The 21,322-nt window shown below is 48.6% G+C and overlaps 1 protein-coding gene across 2 annotated transcripts in view; it reads right to left on the bottom strand.

The window, feature by feature from the left end:
- Positions 1-21,322, bottom strand: part of MIB1 (MIB E3 ubiquitin protein ligase 1) — a 216,298-nt gene that overhangs the window by 153,161 nt on the left and 41,815 nt on the right. For both annotated transcript variants that reach the window (XM_063923579.1, XM_063923577.1), the window contains exon 5: positions 15,799-15,865. In XM_063923579.1, coding sequence (XP_063779649.1) covers positions 15,799-15,865 — 67 coding nt within the window. The remainder of the gene's footprint in view (positions 1-15,798; positions 15,866-21,322) is intronic.

Below are 21,322 nucleotides of genomic sequence, written 5' to 3'. Positions count from 1 at the left end.
ACACACGCCTGGCCGAAGCCAAGGCCAATAACATGACCACTTTCCACGTGAGATATTTTAGATCCACGGTCTTAAGTGGCTCAAACCAATGTGATTTTAAGAAACTCAACACCACGTTGAGATCCCAAGGTGCCACTGGAGGCACAAACGGGGGCTGAATATGCAGCACTCCCTTCACAAACGACTGAACTTCAGGCAATGAAGCCAGTTCTTTCTGGAAGAAAATCGACAGAGCCGAGATCTGTACCTTAATGGAGCCTAATTTCAGGCCCATAGTCACTCCTGTTTGTAGGAAATGCAGAAATCGACCTAGTTGAAATTCCTCTGTTGGGGCCTTTTCGGCCTCACACCAAGCAACATATTTCCGCCATATGCGGTGATAATGCTTTGCAGTTACATCTTTCCTGGCTTTAATCAGCGTAGGAATGACTTCCTCCGGAATGCCCTTTTCCTTCAGGATCCGGCGTTCAACCGCCATGCTGTCAAACGCAGCCGCGGTAAGTCTTGGAACAGACAGGGCCCCTGCTGCAGCAGGTCCTGTCTGAGCGGCAGAGGCCATGGGTCCTCTGAGATCATCTCTTGAAGTTCCGGGTACCACGCTCGCCTTGGCCAGTCCGGAACCACGAGTATTGTTCTTACTCCTCGTTCTCTTATTATTCTCAGTACCCTTGGTATGAGAGGCAGAGGAGGGAACACAAACTGACTGGTACACCCACGGTGTCACCAGAGCGTCCACAGCTATCGCCTGAGGGTCCCTTGACCTGGCGCAATATCTCTCTAGTTTTTTGTTTAGGCGGGACGCCATCATGTCCACTTGTGGACGTTCCAATCGATTTACAATCAGCGTGAAGACTTCTGGATGAAGTCCCCACTCTCCCGGGTGGAGGTCGTGCCTGCTGAGAAAGTCTGCTTCCCAGTTGTCCACTCCCGGAATGAACACTGCTGACAGTGCTAGTACGTGATTTTCCGCCCATCGGAGAATCCTTGTGGCTTCTGCCATTGCCATCCTGCTTCTTGTGCCGCCCTGTCGATTTACATGGGCGACTGCCGTGCTGTTGTCTGACTGGATCAGTACCGGCTGGTTTTGAAGCAGCGGCCTTGCCTGACTTAGGGCATTGTAGATGGCCCTTAGTTCCAGAATATTTATGTGTAGGGAAGTCTCCTGACTCGACCATAGTCCTTGGAAGTTTCTTCCCTGTGTGACTGCCCCCCAGCCCCGAAGGCTGGCATCCGTGGTCACCAGGACCCAGTCCTGTATGCCAAATCTGCGGCCCTCTAGAAGATGGGCCCTCTGCAGCCACCACAGCAGAGACACCCTGGTCCTTGGAGACAGGGTTATCAGGCGATGCATCTGAAGATGCGATCCGGACCACTGGTCCAACAGGTCCCACTGAAAGATTCTGGCATCGAACCGGCCGAAAGGAATTGCTTCGTAAGAAGCCACCATCTTTCCCAGGACCCGCGTGCAGTGATGCACCGATACCCGTTTCGGTTTCAGGAGGTCTCTGACTAGAGATGACAGCTCCTTGGCTTTCTCCTCCGGGAGAAACACTTTTTTCTGGACTGTGTCCAGGATCATACCCAGGAACAGTAGACGTGTCGTCGGAACCAGCTGTGATTTTGGAACATTCAGAATCCAACCGTGCTGGTGTAGCACCTCCTGAGATAGTGCTACTCCCACCAACAACTGCTCCTTGGACCTCGCCTTTATTAGGAGATCGTCCAAGTACGGGATAATTAAAACTCCCTTTCTTCGAAGGAGTATCATCATTTCCGCCATTACTTTGATAAACACCCTCGGTGCCGTGGAGAGTCCGAACGGCAGCGTCTGGAATTGGTAATGGCAATCCTGTACCACAAATCTGAGGTACTCCTGGTGAGGATAGTAAATGGGGACATGCAGGTAAGCATCCTTGATGTCCAGGGATACCATGTAATCCCCCTCGTCCAGGCTTGCAATAACCGCCCTGAGCGATTCCATCTTGAACTTGAATTTTTTTATGTATGTCTTCAAGGATTTCAAATTTAAAATGGGTCTCACCGAACCGTCCGGTTTCGGTACCACAAACAGTGTGGAATAGTAACCCCGTCCTTGTTGAAGTAGGGGCACCTTGACTATCACCTGCTGGGAATACAGCTTGTGAATTGCCTCTAGCACAGCCTCCCTGCCTGAGGGAGTTGTCGGTAAGGCAGATTTTAGGAACCGGTGGGGTGGAGACGCCTCGAATTCCAGTTTGTACCCTTGAGATACTATTTGCAAGATCCAGGGATCCACCTGTGAGCGAGCTCACTGATCGCTGAAATTTTTGAGGCGACCCCCCTACCTGGCTCCGTCTGTGGAGCCCCACCGTCATGCGGCGGACTTGGAAGAAGCGGGGGAGGACTTTTGCTCCTGGGAACCTGCTGTTTGTTGCAGCCTTTTTCCCCTACCTCTGCCTCTGGACAGAAAGGACCCGCCTTTTCCACGCCTGTTTTTCTGAGTCCGAAAGGACTGTACTTGATAAAACGGCGCCTTTTTAGGCTGTGAGGGAACATGGGGTAAAAATGCTGACTTCCCAGCAGTTGCTGTGGAAACTAGGTTTGAGAGACCATCCCCGAATAACTCCTCACCCTTATAAGGCAAAACTTCCATGTGCCTTTTTGAATCTGCATCCCCTGTCCACTGGCGAGTCCATAAGCCTCTCCTAGCAGAAATGGACATAGCACTTATTTTAGATGCCAGCCGGCAGATCTCCCTCTGTGCATCTCTCATGTATAAGACTGAGTCTTTAATATGCTCTATGGTTAGCAGAATAGTGTCCCTGTCTAGGGTGTCAATATTTTCTGACAGGGAATCTGACCACGCAGCGGCAGCACTGCACATCCACGCTGACGCAATAGCAGGTCTAAGTATAATGCCTGAGTGTGTATATACAGACTTCAGGATAGCCTCCTGCTTTCTATCAGCAGGTTCCTTCAGGGCGGCCGTATCCGGAGACGGTAGTGCCACCTTTTTAGACAAACGTGTGAGCGCTTTATCCACCCTAGGTGGTGTTTCCCAACGTGACCTATCCTCTGGCGGGAAAGGGAACGCCATAAGTAACTTCTTAGAGATTACCAATCTTTTATCAGGGAAAACCCACGCTTCTTCACACACTTCATTTAATTCTTCTGATGGGGGAAAGACTACGGGTAGTTTTTTCTCCCCAAACATAATACCCTTTGGTACCTGGGTTTATATCAGAAATGTGTAACACCTCTTTCATTGCTTCAATCATGCAACAAATGGCCTTAGTGGACATTAGACTAGACTCATCGTCGTCGACACTGGTGTCAGTATCCGTGTCGACATCCGCGTCTGCCATCTGAGGTAGCGGGCGTTTTAGAGCCCCCGATGGCCTTTGAGACGCCTGGACAGGCACGAGCTGAGAAGCCGGCTGTCCCGCATTTGGCATGTCGTCAAATTTTTTGTGTAAGGAGTCGACGCGTGCACGCAATTCCTTCCATAAGTCCATCCACTCAGGTGTCTGCCCCGCAGGGGGTGACATCCCTTCTTTATGCAACTGCTCCGCCTCCACCTCATTATCCTCATCAAACATGTCGACACAGCCGTACCGACACACCGCACACACACAGGGAATGCTCTAACAGAGGACAGGACCCACAAAATAAGAATTTACTTACCGATAATTCTATTTCTCATAGTCCGTAGTGGATGCTGGGAACTCCGAAAGGACCATGGGGAACAGCGGCTCCGCAGGAGACTGGGCACAAAAGTAAAAGCTTTAGGACTAGCTGGTGTGCACTGGCTCCTCCCCCTATGACCCTCCTCCAAGCCTCAGTTAGGATACTGTGCCCGGACGAGCGTACACAATAAGGAAGGATTTTGAATCCCGGGTAAGACTCATACCAGCCACACCAATCACACCGTACAACCTGTGATCTGAACCCAGTTAACAGCATGATAACAGAGGAGCCTCTGAAAAGATGGCTCACAACAACAATAATAACCCGATTTTTGTAACTGTGTACAAGTATTGCAGACAATCCGCACTTGGGATGGGCGCCCAGCATCCACTACGGACTATGAGAAATAGAATTATCGGTAAGTAAATTCTTATTTTCTCTGACGTCCTAGTGGATGCTGGGAACTCCGAAAGGACCATGGGGATTATACCAAAGCTCCCAAACGGGCGGGAGAGTGCGGATGACTCTGCAGCACCAATTGAGAGAACTCCAGGTCCTCCTCAGCCAGGGTATCAATTTTGTAGAATTTTACAAACGTATTTGCTCCTGACCAAGTAGCTGCTCGGCAAAGTTGTAAAGCCGAGACCCATCGGGCAGCCGCCCAAGATGAGCCCATCTTCCTTGTGGAGTGGGCATTTACAGATTTTTGGCTGTGGCAGGCCTGCCACAGAATGTGCAAGCTGAATTGTACTACAAATCCAACGAGCAATAGTCTGCTTAGAAGCAGGAGCACCCAGCTTGTTGGGTGCATACAGGATAAACAGCGAGTCAGATTTTCTGACTCCAGCCGTCCTGGAAACATATATTTTCAGGGCCCTGACAACGTCTAGCAACTTGGAGTCCTCCAAGTCCCTAGTAGCCGCAGGCACCACAATAGGTTGGTTCAGGTGAAACGCTGAAACCACCTTAGGGAGAAACTGAGGACGAGTCCTCAATTCCGCCCTGTCCGAATGGAAAATCAGATAAGGGCTTTTACAGGATAAGCCGCCAATTCTGACACGCGCCTGGCCCAGGCCAGGGCCAACAGCATGACCACTGTCCATGTGAGATATTTTAACACCACAGATTTAAGTGGTTCAAACCAATGTGACTTTTTTGGAACCCAAAAACTACATTGAGATCCCAAGGTGCCACTGGAGGCACAAAAGGAGGCTGTATATGCAGTACCCCTTTTACAACGTCTGAACTTCAGGGACTGAAGCTAGTTCTTTTTGGAAGAAAATTGACAGGGCCGAAATTTGAACCTTAATGGACCCCAATTTCAGGCCCATAGACACTCCTGTTTGCAGGAAATGTAGGAATCGACCCAGTTGAATTTCCTCCGTCGGGCCTTACTGGCCTCGCACCACGCAACATATTTTCGCCAAATGCGGTGATAATGTTTTGCGGTTACATCCTTCCTGGCTTTGATCAGGATAGGGATGACCTCATCCGGAATGCCTTTTTTCCTTCAGGATCCGGCGTTCAACCGCCATGCCGTCAAACGCAGTCGCGGTAAGTCTTGGAACAGATAGGGTCCTTGCTGAAGCAGGTCCCTTCTTAGAGGTAGAGGTCACGGATCCTCCGTGAGCATCTTTTGACGTTCCGGTTACCAAGTCCTTCTTGGCCAATCCGGAGCCACGAATATAGTGCTTACTCCTCTCCATCTTATCAATCTCAGTACCTTGGGTATGAGAGGCAGATGAGGGAACACATACACTGACTGGTACACCCACGGTGTTACCAGAGCGTCTACAGCTATTGCCTGAGGGTCCCTTGACCTGGCGCAATACCTGTCGAGTTTTTCCCAACGGTTTATAATCATGTGGAAGACTTCTGGGTGAAGTCCCCACTCTCCCGGGTGGAGGTCGTGTCTGCTAAGGAAGTCTGCTTCCCAGTTGTCCACTCCCGGAATTGCTGACAGTGCTATCACATGATTTTCCGCCCAGCGAAGAATCCTTGCAGCTTCTGCCATTGCCCTCCTGCTTCTTGTGCCACCCTGTCTGTTTACGTGGGTGACTGCCGTGATGTTGTCCGACTGGATCAACACCGGCTGACCTTGAAGCAGAGGTTTTGCTAAGCTTAGAGCATTGTAAATGGCCCTTAGCTTCAGGATATTTATGTGAAGTGATGTCTCCAGGCTTGACCATAAGCCCTGGAAATTCCTTCCCTGTGTGACTGCTCCCCAGCCTCGCAGGCTGGCATCCGTGGTCACCAGGACCCAGTCCTGAATGCCGAATCTGCGGCCCTCTAGAAGATGAGCACTCTGCAAGCACCACAGGAGGGACACCCTTGTTCTTGGTGACAGGGTTATCCGCTGATGCATCTGAAGATGCGACCCGGACCATTTGTCCAGCAGGTCCCACTGGAAAGTTCTTGCGTGGACTCTGCCGAATGGGATTGCTTCGTAGGAAGCCACCATCTTACCCAGAACCTTTGTGCATTGATGCACTGAGACTTGGCTCGGTTTTAGGAGGTTCCTGACTAGCTCGGATAACTCCCTGGCTTTCTCCTCCGGGAGAAACACCTTTTTCTGGACTGTGTCCAGGATCATCCCTAGGAACAGAAGACGAGTCGTCGGTACCAGCTGCGATTTTGGAATATTGAGAATCCAATCGTGCTGCCGCAACACTACCTGAGATAGTGCTACACCGACCTCCAACTGTTCCCTGGATCTTACCCTTATCAGGGAATCGTCCAAGTAAGGGATAACTAAAATTCCCTTCCTTCGAAGGAATATCATCATTTCGGCCATTACCTTGGTAAAGACCCGGGGTGCCGTGGACCATCCATACGGCAGCATCTGAACTGATAGTGACAGTTCTGTACCATAAACCTGAGGTACCCTTGGTGAGAAGGGTAAATTTGGACATGAAGGTAAGCATCCTTGATGTCCCGAGACATCATGTAGTCCCCTTCTTCCAGGTTCGCAATCACTGCTCTGAGTGACTCAATCTTGAATTTGAACCTCTGTATGTAAGTGTTCAAAGATTTTAGATTTAGAATCGGTCTCACAGAGCCGTCCGGCTTCGGTACCACAACAGTGTGGAATAATACCCCGTTCCCTGTTGCAGGAGGGGTACCTTGATTATCACCTGCTGGGAATACAGCTTGTGAATGGCTTCCAAAACTGTCTCCCTGTCAGAAGGAGACATCAGTAAAGCAGACTTTAGGAAACGGCGAGGGGGAGACGTCTCGAATTCCAATTTGTACCCCTGAGATATCACCTGAAGGATCCAGGGGTCTACTTGCGAGTGAGCCCACTGCGCGCTGAAATTCATTGAGACGGGCCCCCCACCGTGCCTGATTCTGCTTGTAAAGCCCCAGCGTCATACTGAGGGCTTGGCAGAGGCGGGAGAGGGTTTCTGTTCCTGGGAACTGGCTGATTTCTGCAGCCTTTTTCCTCTCCCTCTGTCACGGGGCAGAAATGAGGAACCTTTTGCCCGCTTGTCCACGAAAAGACTGCGCCTGATAATACGGCGTCTTCTCATGTTGAGAGGCGACCTGGGGTACAAACGTGGATTTCCCAGCTGTTGCCGTGGCCACCAGGTCTGAAAGACCGACCCCAAATAACTCCTCCCCTTAATAAGGCAATACTTCCAAATGCCGTTTGAAATCCGCATCACCTGACCACTGTCGTGTCCATAACCCTCTACTGGTAGAAATGGACAACGCACTTAGACTTGATGCCAGTCGGCAAATATTCAGCTGTGCATCACGCATATATAGAAATGCATCTTTTAAATGCTCTATAGGCAAAAATATACTGTCCCTATCTAGGGTATCAATATTTTCAGTCAGGGAATCCGACCACGCCAACCCAGCACTGCACATCCAGGCTGAGGCGATTGCTGGTCGCAGTATAACACCAGTATGTGTGTAAATACATTTTAGGATACCCTCCTGCTTTCTATCAGCAGGATCCTTAAGGGCGGCCATCTCAGGAGAGGGTAGAGCCCTTACAAGCGTGTGAGCGCTTTATCCACCCTAGGGGGTGTTTCCCAACGCACCCTAACCTCTGGCGGGAAAGGATATAATGCCAATAACATTTTAGAAATTATCAGTTGTTATCGGGGGAAACCCACGCATCATCACACACCTCATTTAATTTCTCAGATTCAGGAAAACTACAGGTAGTTTTTCCTCACCGAACATAATACCCCTTTTTGGTGGTACTCGTATTATCAGAAATGTGTAAAACATTTTTCATTGCCTCAATCATGTAACGTGTGGCCCTACTGGAAGTCACATTTGTCTCTTCACCGTCGACACTGGAGTCAGTATCCGTGTCGGCGTCTATATCTGCCATCTGAGGTAACGGGCGCTTTAGAGCCCCTGACGGCCTATGAGACATCTGGACAGGCACAAGCTGAGTAGCCGGCTGTCTCATGTCAACCACTGTCTTTTATACAGAGCTGACACTGTCACGTAATTCCTTCCAACAGTTCATCCACTCAGGTGTCGACCCCCTAGGGGGTGACATCACTATTACAGGCAATCTGCTCCGTCTCCACATCATTTTTCTCCTCATACATGTCGACACAAACGTACCGACATACAGCACACACACAGGGAATGCTCTGATAGAGGACAGGACCCCACTAGCCCTTTGGGGAGACAGAGGGAGAGTTTGCCAGCACACACCAGAGCGCTATATATATACAGGGATAACCTTATATAAGTGTTTTTCCCCTTATAGCTGCTGTATCTTTAATACTGCGCGTAATTAGTGCCCCCCCCTCTCTTTTTTAACCCTTTCTGTAGTGTAGTGACTGCAGTGGAGAGCCAGGGAGCTTCCCTCCAACGGAGCTGTGAGGGAAAATGGCGCCAGTGTGCTGAGGAGATAAGGCCGCCGATAAGGGGGCGGAGCCTATCTCCCATTTTTCTATGTATTCTGGCAGGGGTTAAATGCATCCATATAGCCCAGGAGCTATATGTGATGTATTTTTTGCCATCTAAGGTATTTTTATTGCGTCTCAGGGCGCCCCCCCCCCAGCGCCCTGCACCCTCAGTGACCGGAGTGTGAAGTGTGCTGAGAGCAATGGCGCACAGCTGCGGTGCTGTGCGCTACCTTATTGAAGACAGGACGTCTTCTGCCGCCGATTTTCCGGACCTCTTCTGCTCTTCTGGCTCTGTAAGGGGGACGGCGGCGCGGCTCTGGGACCCATCCATGGCTGGGCCTGTGATCGTCCCTCTGGAGCTAATGTCCAGTAGCCTAAGAAGCCCAATCCACTCTGCACGCAGGTGAGTTCGCTTCTTCTCCCCTTAGTCCCTCGATGCAGTGAGCCTGTTGCCAGCAGGACTCACTGAAAATAAAAAACCTAATTTAAACTTTTACTCTAAGCAGCTCAGGAGAGCCACCTAGATTGCACCCTTCTCGTTCGGGCACAAAAATCTAACTGAGGCTTGGAGGAGGGTCATAGGGGGAGGAGCCAGTGCACACCAGCTAGTCCTAAAGCTTTTACTTTTGTGCCCAGTCTCCTGCGGTTGAACGCCGGATCCTGAAGGAAAAAAGGCATTCCGGATGAGGTCATCCCTATCCTGATCAAAGCCAGGAAGGATGTAACCGCAAAACATTATCACCGCATTTGGCGAAAATATGTTGCGTGGTGCGAGGCCAGTAAGGCCCGACGGAGGAAATTCAACTGGGTCGATTCCTACATTTCCTGCAAACAGGAGTGTCTATGGGCCTGAAATTGGGGTCCATTAAGGTTCAAATTTCGGCCCTGTCAATTTTCTTCCAAAAAGAACTAGCTTCAGTCCCTGAAGTTCAGACGTTGTAAAAGGGGTACTGCATATACAGCCTCCTTGTGTGCCTCCAGTGGCACCTTGGGATCTCAATGTAGTTTTTGGGTTCCAAAAAAGTCACATTGGTTTGAACCACTTAAATCTGTGGAGTTAAAATATCTCACATGGACAGTGGTCATGCTGTTGGCCCTGGCCTGGGCCAGGCGCGTGTCAGAATTGGCGGCTTATCCTGTAAAAGCCCTTATCTGATTTTCCATTCGGACAGGGCGGAATTGAGGACTCGTCCTCAGTTTCTGCCTAAGGTGGTTTCAGCGTTTCACCTGAACCAACCTATTGTGGTGCCTGCGGCTACTAGGGACTTGGAGGACTCCAAGTTGCTAGACGTTGTCAGGGCCCTGAAAATATATGTTTCCAGGACGGCTGGAGTCAGAAAATCTGACTCGCTGTTTATCCTGTATGCACCCAACAAGCTGGGTGCTCCTGCTTCTAAGCAGACTATTGCTCGTTGGATTTGTAGTACAATTCAGCTTGCACATTCTGTGGCAGGCCTGCCACAGCCAAAAATCTGTAAATGCCCACTCCACAAGGAAGATGGGCTCATCTTGGGCGGCTGCCCGAGGGGTCTCGGCTTTACAACTTTGCCGAGCAGCTACTTGGTCAGGAGCAAATACGTTTGTAAAATTCTACAAAATTGATACCCTGGCTGAGGAGGACCTGGAGTTCTCTCAATTGGTGCTGCAGAGTCATCCGCACTCTCCCGCCCGTTTGGGAGCTTTGGTATAATCCCCATGGTCCTTTCGGAGTTCCCAGCATCCACTAGGACGTCAGAGAAAATAAGAATTTACTTACCGATAATTCTATTTCTCATAGTCCGTAGTGGATGCTGGGCGCCCATCCCAAGTGCGGATTGTCTGCAATACTTGTACATAGTTACAAAAATCGGGTTATTATTGTTGTGAGCCATCTTTTCAGAGGCTCCTCTGTTATCATGCTGTTAACTGGGTTCAGATCACAGGTTGTACGGTGTGATTGGTGTGGCTGGTATGAGTCTTACCCGGGATTCAAAATCCTTCCTTATTGTGTACGCTCGTCCGGGTACAGTATCCTAACTGAGGCTTGGAGGAGGGTCATAGGGGGAGGAGCCAGTGCACACCAGCTAGTCCTAAAGCTTTTACTTTTGTGCCCAGTCTCCTGCGGAGCCGCTGTTCCCCATGGTCCTTTCGGAGTTCCCAGCATCCACTAGGACGTCAGAGAAAAGCCCTTTGGGGAGACAGAGTGAGAGTATGCCAGCACACACCAGAGCGCTATATAATGCAGGGACTAACTGAATTATGTCCCCTATAGCTGCTGTTATATATACTGCGCCTAAATTTAGTGCCCCCCCTCTCTTTTTTACCCTTTTCTGTAGTGTAGACTGCAGGGGAGAGCCAGGGAGCTTCCTTCCAGCGGAGCTGTGAGGGAGAAATGGCGCCAGTGTGCTGAAGGAGATAGCTCCGCCCCTTTTTCGCGGACTATTCTCCCGCTTTTTTCTGGATTCTGGCAGGGGTAATTATCACATATATAGCCTCTGGGGCTATATATTGTGGTATTTTTGCCAGCCAAGGTCTTTTTATTGCTGCTCAGGGCGCCCCCCCCCCCCCCTAGCGCCCTGCACCCTCAGTGACCGGAGTGTGAAGTGTGTATGAGGAGCAATGGCGCACAGCTGCAGTGCTGTGCGCTACCTTGGTGAAGACTGATGTCTTCTGCCGCCGATTTTCCGGACCTCTTCTTGCTTCTGGCTCTGTAAGGGGGACGGCGGCGCGACTCCGGGACCGAACACCAAGGCCAGTTCCATGCGGTCGGTCCCTCTGGAGCTAATGGTGTCCAGTAGCCTAAGAAGCCCAAGCTAGCTGCAAGCAGGTAGGTTCGCTTCTTCTCCCCTTAGTCCCTCGCTGCAGTGAGCCTGTTGCCAGCAGGTCTCACTGTAAAATAAAAAAACTAAATATATACTTTCTTTCTAGAAGCTCAGGAGAGCCCCTAGTGTGCATCCAACCTCGGCATGGCACAAAATCTAACTGAGGCTTGGAGGAGGGTCATAGTGGGAGGAGCCAGTGCACACCAGGTGACCTAAAGCTTTCTTTGATTGTGCCCAGTCTCCTGCGGAGCCGCTATTCCCCATGGTCCTTACGGAGTTCCCAGCATCCACTAGGACGTCAGAGAAAATTAGATTCCTCTTCTACATCTTCAGTCTTGTCAGGTATGGGTGGTCTTCAGTGTGCCGCCGGCCGGGATCCGGCAGCCAGCATACCGGCGCTGGGATCCTGACCGCCGACACATAATTTCCCTCTTGGGGGTCCACGACCCCCCTGGAGGGAGAATAACTAGCGTGGCGTGCGTAGTGGTTATAATCTTAAACTTGCTCCCCTCCTTTACTAAGTCCCCTGGTACCACTGAGGAGACTTGGAGTCCTTGTGGAGGAGCTGCGCGTCCCTGGGAATGCTGCCTGTATAAGCTGCAGAGGGGAATGGCACTGGAGAGCTGTAGGATCCGCTCTGAGTGAAGCCCCGCCTCCTGTAATGGCGCGCGGCTTCCCGCATTTTTTATACTGGCCCTGAGGTAAAAAAAAAATGTCTAACCAAGAGTTTAAATCCCTGTTAGTATGTTGTGGCCAGTGTGGGCATCAGCGGAGGCTCAGCACGCCCCTCACAGCGGGACACACCGCCAGCGTGTGTCTGAGCCTCCTGAAGCGCAGCCTGCAGTCAGAGCTGCGCTCCAGCCCTTGGGCCGCCAGTACCGCCGGCACCCCGCTAACTCGGACGTCGGCGTTGTACTGACCACTCTTCATCTTCTGGCTGTTAGGGGGTGGCGGCGTGCTGCGGGAGGGTACGCTGCGCCGTGGTGTGACTTGCGAATGGCTCCCTCAGGAGCTCAGTGTCCTGTCAGCAGAGAAACGGGACCATTAACTCTAAGGAAGTTGGGCCGGTCTCCCCCCCCTAAGTCCCACGAAGCAGTCAGGCTGTTTGCCAAACAGCCCTGACTGAAAATAACAAACATTTAAAATAAAAGTAGAAAACTCTTCAGGAGCTCTCCAAAAGCATGACAGGCATCTCCGGGCACATTTTCTAAACTGAGTCTGGTTGGAGGGGCATAGAGGGAGGAGCCAACCCACACAATTGATTTCTTAAAGTGCCCATGGCTCCTAGTGGACCCGTCTATACCCCATGGTACTAATGTGGACCCCAGTATCCTCTAGGACAGGGATGGGGAACCTTCGGCCCTCCAGCTGTTGTTGAACTACACATACCAGCATGCCTTGCTACAGATTTGGTATTTGACCATGCTAAAACTGTTGCAGGGCATGCTGGGATGTGTAGTTCAACAACTGCTGGAGGACCGAAGGTTCCCCATCCCTGCTCTAGGACGTAAGAGAAACACAGTATACCGACATGTCCTCTAGTCTCCTATCCCATTCAGCTGGATATGGCTGGCGTAAGCGAGTCACCAGGTCCCACGCAACTCTGCTAGTGTTAGACGTATTTTTTTGCCGAAAATGCGTCTTAGTTGACACTTGTATACCTGTGTGTGACTGAGTCTGTATACAGAATACATGGAAAAAAAGCCACATCTGCTGCATTGTAGCACTTCGTATACAGACTCAGTCACACACAGATATACAAGTGTCACATAATAAATTAATCAGTGCCGTCTCCTGGTGTGTCCCATTCACATCGCAAATAAAACGTAGTTTGATAAACAAAAAAAACAAAAAAACGAATGACGCTAGTAGTCTCTCACAGGAACTGGGAGCGCCGAGATGGACTATTCGGCAACAATGATGAATGAGGACACAGCTGTAAAATGGCTGTTGACAATATTAATACTCCCAGGGAAGACAGACAATATGGCACAAATTACTAAATAGGCTGCCCTCATAATTGCCTGAGGAATGAGTGACAAACAGGAAAACATGTAATTTCCTCCACAAAACCTTTCCCATGAGCATCAAAAAGGTTTTATCTTTTATTTACTAACAGGGATTGCTGCGTTGTCTTCTATAACAGTACTTTCCACATAACTTAAGAATGAAACCTATGCTGAGCTGTATATTGTCCATTAAAGAAGTGTCTACTGTAAATAAAGAAAATGTATCCATCAGATGTATAAGGAAAAGCTGTTATCTTAAGGGCCACATACACTACAACGATATGTCCGAGGCTGAAGTCGGATGTAATTTCACTTGAACTGCCCCGGGACCTTCCTGGGAGTGATTCCATACGATTTGGTACTTTTATGCTATTTTTGCATACGATATCGCATGCGATTGATGAAGCCGCTATACATCGCATGCAATCTATCGTACGGCATACAATTGTACCATGAGATATATCTGATGGGCTGGATAGAGGGCTACGGGGGCTGGGAGAGTCGTGAGAATGCCAGTCAAACTTCCCTGTGATACATCGCATGCACAAAAAACACACTTTTTTCATTCGATTCCATCCAATTCAGATATATAATTAGTGCAGCACCAACGACCTAGGGGATCCTATCCGACAGCCACGGGGACGCGCATCAGATTGGATACAATCTAAAACAAATATGATTGTACACAATTTCATACAATATATCAGACGGATATATCGGAATTGTATGAAATCGTGTAACATCGTCCTAGTGTATGGGGCCCTTTAGATATTATAATAGTGGAATGAACACACTGCACTTTTAGAAAAAAAAGGCCTCAAATTTGGACTCGTCAAAAACTTTTTTTTCTTTTTTATGAAATCATCTTAATTTGCTTTCACTGTACTTTAGTGTTTTGTTGTTGTTGTTTTTTAAACTTGTATATTAAACATTTTTAGTTATGATCACATCTCAAAACAAATAAATTATCTTTGCTCATCTAGATTCTCACAGGACTTTTTGTAACAATAATTGGGAAAATAATGGCAGCCATTTACAAAAGTTACCTCACAGAAATGGTATGCAAACACAGTTCATATTATTTTTTCAAAAGTGTCCTAAAGGCTGCATGGACAGATATTATAAATGTCTCCCAAATAGTGCCTTGCTCTTGTCCCTTACCTGGCATAGTGTTTTGTCAGCATTAGCCTTTTAGGGTGTACTTCTACCACTACTTACCAATACTAGAGGTCGTGTTGCAGTCTGGTCAATTAGGGTACTAGACAGTATAGGAGGAATTTAATTGTTTTGGGGCACCTGAAGGGCAATTTTCAATTGTTTTGCCAATGGGTGCGTGTGCCGCAGGCGCCCATTATCTACTCACACCCTTCTGAGCTGGTGAGCAGGAATTCTCCCAAAACAGGGCTTTTGGGCGCACAAACTCAGCGCGATCAACAGTTTGTACAGGTTTAGCAGCTGCACGTGCCTAAACCTGGTGCATTTGAGCGCCACAGGCACAATAAGTAATGGCCGCCTGCAGTAATCACACCTGTTGGCAAAACAATATCATCCATCGGGGGAACCAAAAACTATTGCATTTACCCCAGTCATCAATCACCCTAAATGTTTCCTCACAAACGATTCATCTCCTTGTTTTGCAGCCATTTCTGTCCTCCCCTGTGCAAATTATATTATGCAATTAACTTGTGGAAAGTGACGCAGTATACAGGAACTGGTTCCTGGACTTACAAGGCTGCTGGCACACAATTTGAAGAGCCTTTAAAAACTTAAGGGCATCTTAGTCATAACATCACATTTCCAGCAGATGAAAAGCAATACGAGTTGCAGACACAGAACAGCATAATTTAAGGCCTGCAGACATAACATCAACCACAACGATCGTAAAGTGCGCAGCTGCTAATATACAGCCTGAAGAGACTGGAGAACGGTGGGCAAAGGAGATGGCTAACTGGAGTTCAAGAGTACACTGACAGCGGGTGTAGTATGGTATGCCGGCGGCCGGGCTCCCGGCGACCAGCATACCGGCGACCGACAGCGTGGCGTGCGCAAATGAGCCCCTTGCGGGCTCGCTACGCGCGCCATGCTATTTTATTCTCCCTCCAGGGGGGGTCGTGAACCCCCACGAGGGAGAAAAAGTGTCGGTATGCCGGCTGTTGGGATTCCGGCGCCACTATACTGTGCGCCGGGATCCCGACAGTCGGCATACTGAAGACCACCCCTGACAGCACTGATTAGTCAGATACAGTATAGGAACTGCTGGCCGTGGAGAAACTACACTTGATCAGGAGAGCTGGAATGAAGCCCTGCACAGTAGTGGGTATGGTCTATTTTTGGAAGGGGTTACTTAAATAAATATCATAAATCAGTTTGTTTAGCTTTTAACTTCGATCCCTCAAATTATTATTTATATTTGCAGGCACAAAGCAGTGAGATAAGACTTACCCAGCACAGGACAATGGTCCCTGTAAAATGAACCTCCTTTGGCATCTTGTACACATTTCAGGTCCGACTGAAACAAATATTACACTTGGTAAATAAATAAAACTGTAAAACACTTTCTACAATAATTAATGTGAAGTTATAGCCCCGGCAAAAAAGTACAAAACTATGTTTAGATAAAACATTAAACAAACGTCAGAACTTCTTTATTGTTACAAGCAGTTCCTAGTATACATAAAGCACACAATTCTAAACAATTTAAACAGACCACGTAACCGCTTTCGGACTGTGATGCCATCATTTTATTCTGATGGAAAACAGTTTCTAGGGGACATCGATTTCCTGATAGTATAAAAAAAAAAAAAATAGGATTTTAATTACCTACCGGTACCGGGATCCATTTAGTACCATGGGGTATAGATGGGTGCACTAGGAGACATGGGCACTTTAAGAATTTGATAGTGTGGGCTGGCTCCTCCCTCTATGCCCCTCCAACCAGACTCAGTCTAGGAAACTGTGCCCGAGGAGACGGACATACTTTGAGAGAAGGATATAAAAAGGAAAGTGGTGAGATTCCGAACCAGCACACACAATCAAGAGGAAAGCCATGTTAACCAAACTTGGAACAGGAACAGGAACAGCAACAGCTGAACCAAACAACAATACTTAACCAAGTAACAGTGCAGGACGAACGAAGCACCGGGCGGGCGCCCAGTATCCTCTATGGATTACGAGAAAAGGAGTTCCCGGTAGGTAATTAAAATCCGATTTTCTCTTACATTCTAGAGCAGTGATGGCTAACCTCCAGCTGTTGTTGAACTACACATCCCAGCACGCCCTGCTACAGTTTTGCAATTTGGCCTTGCTAAAACTGATGCAGGGAATGCTGGGATGTGTAGTTCAACAACAGCTGGAGTGTCAAGGTAAGCCATCACTGTCCTAGAGGATACTGGGGATCCATTTAGTACCATGGGGAAGTACCAAAGCTCCAAAACCAGGTGGGAGAGTGCGGAGGTTCCTACAGAACTGATTGACCAAACTGAAGGTCCTCAGAGGCCAAAGTATCGAATTTATAGAACTTTGCAAACGTGTTCGAACCTGACCAAGTAGCTGCTCAGCAGAGTTGTAAGGCTGAGACACCGCGGGGAGCTGCCCAAGAGGTACCCACTGACCTAGTCAAGTGGGCCTGTACAGATTTAGGAATCTGCAATCCTGCCGTGGAATAAGCATGCTGGATAGTGAGCCTGATCCAGCGCGCAATCGACTGCTTTGAAGCAGGACAGCCAATCTTATTGGGATCATAAAACAACAAACAGAGAGTCAGACTTCCTGTGACGAGTGTTCTCTTCACATACACCTTCAAAGCCCTCACAACATCCAAAGACTTTGAAGTGACAGAGGTGTCGGTAACAACGCAGACACCACCTTAGGAAAAAATGGCTGACGAGTCCTCAGTTCAGCTCTGTCCTCATGGAAAATTAAATAGGGGCTGTTGTGAAACAACGCTCCCAGCTCCAACACGTCTTGCTGAAGCCAAGGCTAACAGTGTGGCAGTCTTACATGGAAGATATTTTACGTCTACCTCCTGTAACGGTTCAAAACAGTCCAATTGGAGGAACTGCAGCACCAAACTGAGATCGCAAGGTGCCGTAGGAGGCACAAAGGGAGGCTGGATGTGATGAACCCCTTTCAAGAATATCTGGACCTCAGGGAGAGAAGCCAATTGTTTCTGAAAGAAAATGGGCAAGGCCGAAATCTGGACTTTTACGAAGCCCAGACATAGGCCCACATCCACACTCGACTGCAGAAAAAGCAGGAAACGACCCAGATGAAATTCCACCGCAGAATATTTTCTGCTCTCACACCAAAAGACGTATTTCTTCCAAATACAGTGGTAATGTTTAGACCAGGCATTCCCAACCACAGTCCTCAAGGCACACTAACAGTGCAGGTTTTAGTGATATCCAGGCTTCAGCACAGGTGACTTAATTAGTAGCTCTGTTATTTTGATTTACCCATTTGTGCTACAGCCTGGATATCACTAAAACCTGCACTGTTGGTGTGCCTTGAGGACCGTGGTTGGGAATGCCTGGTTTAGACGTTACCCCCTTCCTGGCCTGAATCATAGTTGGGATGACCTTGTCAGGGATGCCTCTCCTGGGCAGAATCAGCTGTCCAACTTTCATGCCGTCAAACGTAGCCGTGTTAAGTCTTGATAGTCGAACGGGCCCTGTTGCACAAGATCCTCGCGAAGAGGGAGAGGCCACGGATCTTCCAGGAGCATCTCCAGAAGGTCCGCGTACCAGTCCCTTCTTGGCCAGTCCGGAGCAATGAGGATTGCTTAAACTTTTTCCCTTTTTATTCTTTTCTGAATTCTTGGGATTAGCGGAAGTGGAAGGAACACGTACACCATCTCATAGACCCATGGAGTCAATAGATAGATGTAATACCTGATGTGTCTACATCTTTTTCAAGCTATTTCATAACTATGAGACCAGAATATTTGTTGCTTTTATAACTTATATTTGTATTGTCCTGATTCATTGACAGTTTGGTGGCTTTAACTTAAGTGTAGAATATTAAAATTATAGTTTTATCTGTATTCACTTCACAAAATGTTTCTAAATGTCAAGTTTGTGCCCACACAAGGGTCTTCTTTTTTCTCTTTTTTCTAATAGACCCATGGAGTCGTCAGAGCGTCCACTGCAACTGCCTGTGGGTCTCTCGACCTGGAACAAAACCGCTTGAGCTTCTTGTTGCGACGAGAGGCCATCATGTCAATTCGTGGACATCCCCATCGACGTGTCAAGCACCTGAACACCTCCCTCCAGGTGAAGGCTCCACTCCCCCGGATGCAGGTAGTGTTGAATGAGGAAGTCTGCTTCCCAGTTGTCTACTCCCGGAATGAAGACCGCCTACAACGCCACAGCGTGTTTTTTTGCCCAGAGGAGAATTCTTGATATCTCTGACATTGCTGCTCTGCTTTTTGTTCCGCCCTGTCGGTTTATGTATGCTACTGCCATCACATTGTCCGACTGAACCCGAATGGCCCGATCCTGAAAACAGGGCGTTGTATACGGCCCTGAGTTCCAGAATGTTGATTGGAAGAACAACTTCCTGACTTGACCATCTTCCTGTAAACTGCACCCCCTGGGTGACCGCTCCCCAACCTCTGAGGCTTGCGTCCGTGGTTACCAGAATCCAATTCTGAATCCCGAACCGTCGAGAAATCCTGGCTTTTGGCGACAGACTGATCCTGTGGTGCATGTGAAGATCCGATCCAGACGATTTGTCCAACAGAGCCAGCTGGAAGAGCCTCGTATGAAACCTTACGTACTGAAGCGCTTCGTAAGAGGGCACCATTTTCCCCAGAAGGCGAATGCATAGATGCACCTATATCAGGATTGGCTTCAGGACATCACGAACCATCAACTGTATTACCAATGCTTTTTCCAACGGAAGAAAAACTTTCTGTGACTCTGTGTCGAGTATCATTCCCAGAAATGGGAGCCTCAGAGTTGGTTCTAAGCGAGATTTCGGGAGATTTAGAATCCACCCGTCATCCAGGAGAAGTTTGGGTGTGAGACCAATGCTGTCCAATAACCTTTCCCTCGACGGTGCCTTTATGAGATGATTGTCCAAGTAAGGAATTATGTTCACTCCCTGCTTGCGAAGGAGAGACATCATCTCTGCCATCACCTTGGTGAACACCCTCGGTGCCGTGGAGAGCCCAAATGGCAGGGCCTGGAGTGACAGTCCTGTAGTGCAAAGCGTAGATATGTCTGGTGAGGCGGCCAGATCGGAATGTGAAGGTACGCATCCTTGATATCCAGAGACACTAGGAATTCCTCCTCCTCCAGGCCTGAGAACACCGCTCTCAGAGACTCCATCTTGAATTTGAACACTCTTAAGTACGGGTTCAACGATTTTAGATTCAAAAATCGGCCTTACCGAACTGTTCGGTTTCGATACCACAAACAAGATGGAATAATGGGGGTCATTCAGAGTTGATCGCTCGCTGACGTTTTTCGTAGAGCAGCGAACAGGTTACTACTGCGCATGCACCGCAATGCGCAGGCGCGTCGTACGAGTACAAAGCAGATCGTTGCTGGGCGATGGATTGTACGAAGAATCAATTCGCACAGCCAATAGCAAGGAGATTGACAGGAAGAGGGCGTTTGTGGGTGGCAACTGACCGTTTTCAGGGAGTGTTTGGAAAAACACAGGCGTGTCCAGGCGTTTGCAGGGCGGGTGTCTGACGTCAATTCCGGGACCGGACAAGCTGAAGTGATCGCAGCGGCTGAGTAAGTCCAGAGCTACTCAGAAATGGCAAAAAAACTTTTTCGTCCCGCTCGGCTGAACACGCGTTCGCACACTTGCAAAGCGAAAATACACTCCCCCGTGGGCGGCGACTATGCGTTTGCACGGCTGCTAAAAGTAGCTAGCGAGCGATCAACTCGGAATGACCCCCAATATCCCTTGTTTTGGAGATGAGATGGAACAGGAACAATGACCTGAGTCTGTACGAGTTTTTGAATGGCATCCTGTAAGGTTATACTTGCCTCTTGTGAAACTGGTAAGCCTGATTTGAAGAATCTGTGAGGTGGGAGCTCCTGAAACTCCAGTCTGTAGCCCTGGGAAATAAGATCTATGACTAAGGGATCCTGGCATGATGTTGTCCAGATGTGACAAATTGTTTAGTTGGGCTCCCACCTGCCAGTCTTCCAGGCCTCGTGGTCCACCATCATGCAGAAGGCTTTGAGGAAGCAGAACTGGGAGCTCTATTCCGGAGAACCGGCAGTTGCTGGTTTGCGTGGTTTACCCCTAGTGCCTCTGTTGGCAGTAAAAGACCCTCTGACTTTGCCCTTAAACTTGGCAGTCCGAAAGGACTGTAGAGTAGGTCCTGAGTAGGTCTTCCTGGTTGGGGGAGCTGCAGAAGGAAGATATGTGGACTTGCCCTGTAAACGTCGGTTTACATTCAGGAATAAAAGCCACACTTTAAATAGACATTTAATACACTTTAAATGGAACCGCTGCGGCCGCTGTACTCAATCCTTAGCCTACGTACTTTTTACACCATTAGCGTACAGAGCCCCGTACCGTGTACGTACTTTGAGTACAAACGCCGCACTGGCCGTACTAAGTACACTCAGTGCGTACACACCCAAAGGTACTCCGTGAGCCCTTAGCATCTACACATGTGACTAATACACTTATAACCTTAGCAGGGAAAGGAAACACGACACCAGATTGTATTTAAAATGCCAGGTTCCGACACACCAACATATAATTACTGAGAGGGGGTTACAATAACAATACAATATAATACAATAGAATAATTTATTTATTTATTAGCAGTTTCTTATATAGCGCAGCATATTCCGTTGCGCTTTACAATTAGAACAACAGTTATAGAACAAAACTGGGCAAAGACAGACAGAGGTAGGAAGGCCCTGCTCGCAAGCTTACAATCTATAGGAAAATAGGCATTGATACATAAGGATAGATGCAACCTGTTACATAATGG

The sequence above is a fragment of the Pseudophryne corroboree genome, chromosome 5 (genome assembly GCF_028390025.1).
Source record: "Pseudophryne corroboree isolate aPseCor3 chromosome 5, aPseCor3.hap2, whole genome shotgun sequence".
Taxonomy (NCBI): Eukaryota; Metazoa; Chordata; class Amphibia; order Anura; family Myobatrachidae; genus Pseudophryne; species Pseudophryne corroboree.
Note: the sequence above shows the minus strand (reverse complement) of the source record. Positions and strands in the feature narration are given on the sequence as shown.